We start from the raw sequence: 5,581 nt of genomic DNA, 5'->3' as shown, positions 1-5,581 counted from the left end.
TATATATATATATATCTAAAGATAAGGGATGGCGAAAGAAATTTTTTAAATAGCATTTAAAAAAAAATCTATTTTTTGGTTTCCATAAAATCGAATTTCAGGGTTCTTCCAGGAGGGAAGTATGAATGTAAATTTTTTCTACCCATAAATGCAAAATAGAAATGAATACCATTTGGACAAAAGATAACGAAATTGTAACGGAATCCTGAAAGATCAATTGATCTCGGCTTTTGAGTTTGGAAAAATAATAATTTATTTTGGGTAAAATCTAAAGTAAATTAGCTTTAAGATAAAGTTTATCAATCTAAACCTAGTGCAGAAATGAAAACCATAGACAAAATAACTTACTAAGTTATAGTATTATAGTACTAAAAAACTTTCCTGAAAGTGCCTACTAATTTGTGAATTTGTTAGAAATCTTTTATGTATTTTATTTTCGTTTGTTTACAGGCAAAACTAATTACCACGGGGACCAAAATAATTTCCTAGTTCCACCAGTGTTAATGAATGACTATTTTCAATTACCTATCGAGAAACTAAGGGTTCAGAAGGAGATAATTGAAAGAGGGTTTAATTAAATTGGACTCTTTTCTAATAAAGGAATAATAATAATAAAAAAATAGATGAACTAATATCATTATACACAATATATATTAACATATTACACAATATATATTAACATATTACCAAATATTAATGCATAATCAAGTATTAAGAGGCACAAAAACGAGTAATTTTTATTTCTACTAAAATTAATGAATTCTAATATTTTCTTTTTGTTAATTTTAAGTCAAAAAGAGATACAGTAGAGACAAAAATGCATTCGTTTTCCGCCTTAATTAATGAGATTGAGCTATTTTCAATGGACGACAAGGAAACTAGGAGGATCAAAGGTCACTTACACCGAAATGGTAATTAGCTAAATTATACCCTGTTACTTTGCTAATTGAAGATCAGCAGTAATCATACGAACATGTCATAATAATGAATATTTGAAAAAGGGCATTTCCTGGTATCAGAAAGCAGTGGCATAACAAATCCAGCTGTGTGAGTATCCTGTCTGTTACAACCTGCACTGCGAGGGCATGAAACATGTTGCATACACCATCTAAATTTGATCCCACCCAATACAACCAGAGGTACTTCTCCCGTTTTCATAATTAAGAAAAAAGTCTCAGTGATGGAAATTCAAACAAGTTTTAAATTAAGGTTACTTTTGAAATTCTCCAGAAGAATTCCCTAAGTTTACTATTTCAAAGCTAAATATTAACTACTCGAAATATAATTAAATTCAATTTTCTTCAGAAATACTATTATATTGTTAATTTATATTATTAAATACAGGCTATAAACTATACAAAATAATTCGACAATGCCCGCATTAAATTGTTAACATGAATATCAATATATTATGGTGACAATTATACAAGGTGTGGTGAAAAAAAATAACAAAAAGGGCCGTCCGCAGCTCAGGTGGATAGGCGAAGGTCTAAAACTCCAAGCAGCGCCGGTTCGAATCCGGCTGGGGCGTTGACTTTTTTCATTAAGTGGCGGTCCCACAAAATGAAAAACGTGACCCCCACCATGGTTAGGTAGTATAGGACTTCAATGGGAGTCACGGGACGACGAAAAAACAAAACAATACAGAAAAAAAGGGAATGTCTTGAGTTGTGAATTATTGCCTGAAAATGGCAAGCGAAAAGTCGATAGGTCAGTGTTTAAATTTGGCTAAAATGATTTAGGTTTTATGTTAGAAACATTTGAAAAATATCCCACTAGTTATATTTGTTCCATTTTTATTATATGAATATATATTAATTTACTTGTTCCTCTTTGAGCAGGGCCACGTCTTGTGCCACGCGAGCAAGATCAAGCTCCGACCGAGAAATCTCCTTCCTCATAGCCGGGAGGCTGGTGTCAACTCTAGATTCCAAAGCTTCCAGGGACTCTAGTAGTTCTAGAACTGATCCATGGATCTTCTCCAAGCTGGAGTTGGTCTCAAGCATGTCCAGCCTGCTGTTTAGGTTCGACACTTCGTCTTCTGTCTTCGCCTCCCATTCTGCCAGTGCGGCAACTTCCGCTCTCAGTTGTCCTCGCCCGTGTCTGTGTCTGCTTTCGACCTCTCTCTTGACTGGTGGTAACTGTGGAACATAAAAACAACATTAATAATATTTTTTTACAACTTTTTCAAAAATATATACATATAGATATCTGAAGAAAGTAAATAAAATCCAAATAAAAAAAAGTGAAATATATATGATGCATATTTATTGTACCGGTAAAAATAAATAAGCAACAAAACTAGTATGAGCAATATTAAAATACGTTGAGGGCAAAGATATAAATTTAAATAAAAGTAAAAAGAAACTCATTTTCTACTATATGCTTTAATTATTATTATTATTTTTGCCACAACCTCTCGTTCTTGAATTGACGAACAAAGTTATGCACACAACATTAAAATGATACACTATTTTGTTTATTAAAAAATTCTGGGCCCAATTTCACCTTACAATGATCTATATACTTATATTATATTTCTAGATAACACAAAGTATCCAGCAGTTATTAGTCGACATTATTTTAGAATTAGTAAAAATGTTTTGTTTTATTTCTAAACCTCTAGACGAAGACCGTTTGCTAAAAAATCATTTTTTTCTTTCAGCCATATTTGTAGAAATAAAAAATGTCCCCACGTTTTTCTATGTTTTCTAAATTTACTTCAGTTCATAGACGAAATGAAAAAAATAAATAAAATAAAAAACAGAATTAGATTTGAAATCATATCTGCTTTCTTTTTTCTTTTCGAATAGATTGGAAATAGGCAACTAAAAAAGAAAAAGAGAGTATTGGAGGATGATTTACGATTCGACAGATATTCCATTTGGCAATCACAGTTCCTGGTCATAGCGGACATTTATTTCTAGTCAGTTTTTTCGGTGCTTGCAATCGAAAAAAACTTTACCTGCAATCACGTGAACAAGGGAGAACATAAAGTACTCTTAGCAGAGGGAAATATTTTTTAAGAAATGTTTGCAGACGATGATAATATGATAGGATCAGGCATTGATCCTATCATATTATCATCGTGGATGGGGACTGGATGGGGATTAAGCATTGAAGAAACAAAAAATAACAAGCAATTATTTTACATTATTTTCTTACTTGAATACAATACTGTAGATACTTATGCCGCAAAATTTAATGCTAAGGTGCGAGGAAGCTTAAAAAATGCTGAATAGCTAAATTTTCGTATAGAAAAACTTTCAGACAACTGAAATAGTTCATCCCACTAGCTTATAATATGTTCCCGAATTGTGTTCTGTTCTATGAACTGATTTCTTGTAAAATAATTTTAAATCGATTTTTCAATGCGAATGAGACGATTAGATCCAAATATGGTTTAATTAATTTTTAAAACTTTTAGAGTAGATGCCAAAACAAATTAGTGTGCTGCATTTTTACTGGATTGAGAAACTTGTCCAAAACGGCTTTTTAGGATCTGTTGAATTTATTGAGCTCGAGAGAACATGTGAAAAATTAAAATACAGTTTATTTTCTAATTCCTCTCGAATCCAATACTTACAATCCAAAATCCTTCGTAAAATCCTAAATGCTCCTTACTTTGTCACAAATCAAATCATCCATCAGGACCTCAATGTCCCCTATATTGCCGATTCGGCCAGAACCAGATACCAATCCTTCCATAATAAACTTCCAAACCAACCCGTTTTGAACTTGGCTTCTCCTTCACTACCTAATAACCCTCCTAGGCGTCTAAAAAGAAGATGGCTTCGAGATCTTCTCCTTTAGAAATAATAATGAAATAATTGTATAGTATTCAAAGCATTACATTTTTATATTGGTAATAAACCTGGATTTTCCCCCAAAACATATTTGTAATAAAAGGAACTTACCACTGGAGATTGGTGGCAATATTTCGGTATACTCTATTTCTTTCTTTTTTTTTTATAAAAATAATGGACACATTTGTATCAGTGTTGATAATTCATTTATGTCTTCAATACTTAGGAATAAAATATAGAAACTATCTATCAGGAAACGAAAAATGTCATGGAAAATAATAGACATCAAATTAGGAAGAAGAAAATAATTTTGGTTGAAAAATTAGCGGGTTGAAATTTAGACAAATCGTTTTGTGAGGACAGAAGAGTCATCACTCCGTCGTGTGGCTTTTCCAGGCTTTTCATGAGCTCAGGAAATTTTCCGAGAAAGATGAAATCACAAGCACTTTATCTTATTTCCAGCAGTACAAGAACAAGGACTCTAACGAATTCATTAATTCTACCACTGCCCTGGCTCTGGTGGGGAAAATTGAATTTAGTGTTTGAGATAAACATTCTTTTGTGATCAATAGCATCAGAATTCGAACGCAGTTTATTGATGAAAATGAACTAATAAAATTGTCGTGGAGTATTTGCTCGAATTCGAATGATTGTTTAATTAAATCCGATTCAAGAAGTAATTCAAACATTCTACTACAGAATTTATTAAATTTCTTACTTTGAACTAATAAAATTTATTATTTGCCACAGCAAATTAATTTTAAATTTAAAAAAACGTTCGTGATACGTTTTTCCGAATTGTAAAAAAATAATTATTTATTTAAGTCCGACATTGTATTTTCTTACATCGGAACCATTATTTCTGGGATAGCTTTAATTATTAAGTTAAAAAAAAGTTAGTCTGTTGTTTTTATGAGTTGATAGAACTATCATTCCTGTTATTATTATTTTTATTACGGTATTTTAAAATAATCTAAAATATTTATGTATAAATATAGACTTGATTTTGTTTATAATGACCTCCAAGGATCCAGGCTTATTATGTTATTATAACCAATCATCGTTATAACCCATCACATGTAATTATACATATGTAATTGTGAAATAGATTTTTTAAAATTAATTATTGCTACACAACTCTAATGCCTTGCTTTATTTAAATGCTGATTGATTTATTTCACTGTGAGTTTCCATAACTGTGCAATATAAGTTAGTAAAAATAAATTAGTAAGGCTATAAAATACACGGATCCCTTAATATTCGTCCGAATTATAAGAGGTAGTTATGAACGCTTTCCAAATTACACATTGAATATAATTATTAATTTTTCTTTTAAACATTAATAAGCGTTTTTGAGAATATTTAGGTTTAGTTCATAAACATATTGATATATTTTGACAATTTTTTTTATTCCAATATTCATATTCTTAAGTGCAAAAATATTATTTTTGAAAATTTTTTAGAAATGATTTACTTTAAAAAAAAAAATGTTAATTATTTACAATAAATGTTGAAATAAAGATAAATTAATTTCATCATTTGTCCATTCAAAAAAATAGGGAATGTATTTGTTATTCAATCATGAAACACTTCTTACTTCTGTAATATTATCAATTATTAATCTTCTTTGATTAGCCGAAAAAATGCTGAGATTTTATGTTTCTAGATAGAGTTGAATCCAAAATATTTCATTCAAAACAAAACTTTTCATTGGAAATGGAAACCGGTTCATTTTTATATTAGTTCTAGAAATAACTGTGAAGTTATACGTTCCC

General features: G+C 30.3%; 1 protein-coding gene across 1 annotated transcript in view; it reads right to left on the bottom strand.

Moving 5' to 3' along the window:
- sca (scabrous) overlaps window positions 1-5,581 on the bottom strand; it is a gene marked incomplete in the record, with an annotated part of 146,762 nt that overhangs the window by 17,594 nt on the left and 123,587 nt on the right. The window contains 1 exon segment of the mRNA XM_024361135.2: window positions 1,824-2,141. Coding sequence (XP_024216903.2) covers window positions 1,824-2,141 — 318 coding nt within the window.

This window comes from Halyomorpha halys, unplaced genomic scaffold (genome assembly GCF_000696795.3).
Source record: "Halyomorpha halys isolate HHAL.00 unplaced genomic scaffold, Hhal_1.1 Scaffold330.1, whole genome shotgun sequence".
Taxonomy (NCBI): Eukaryota; Metazoa; Arthropoda; class Insecta; order Hemiptera; family Pentatomidae; genus Halyomorpha; species Halyomorpha halys.
This window is presented reverse-complemented; position numbering and strand designations above follow the sequence as displayed.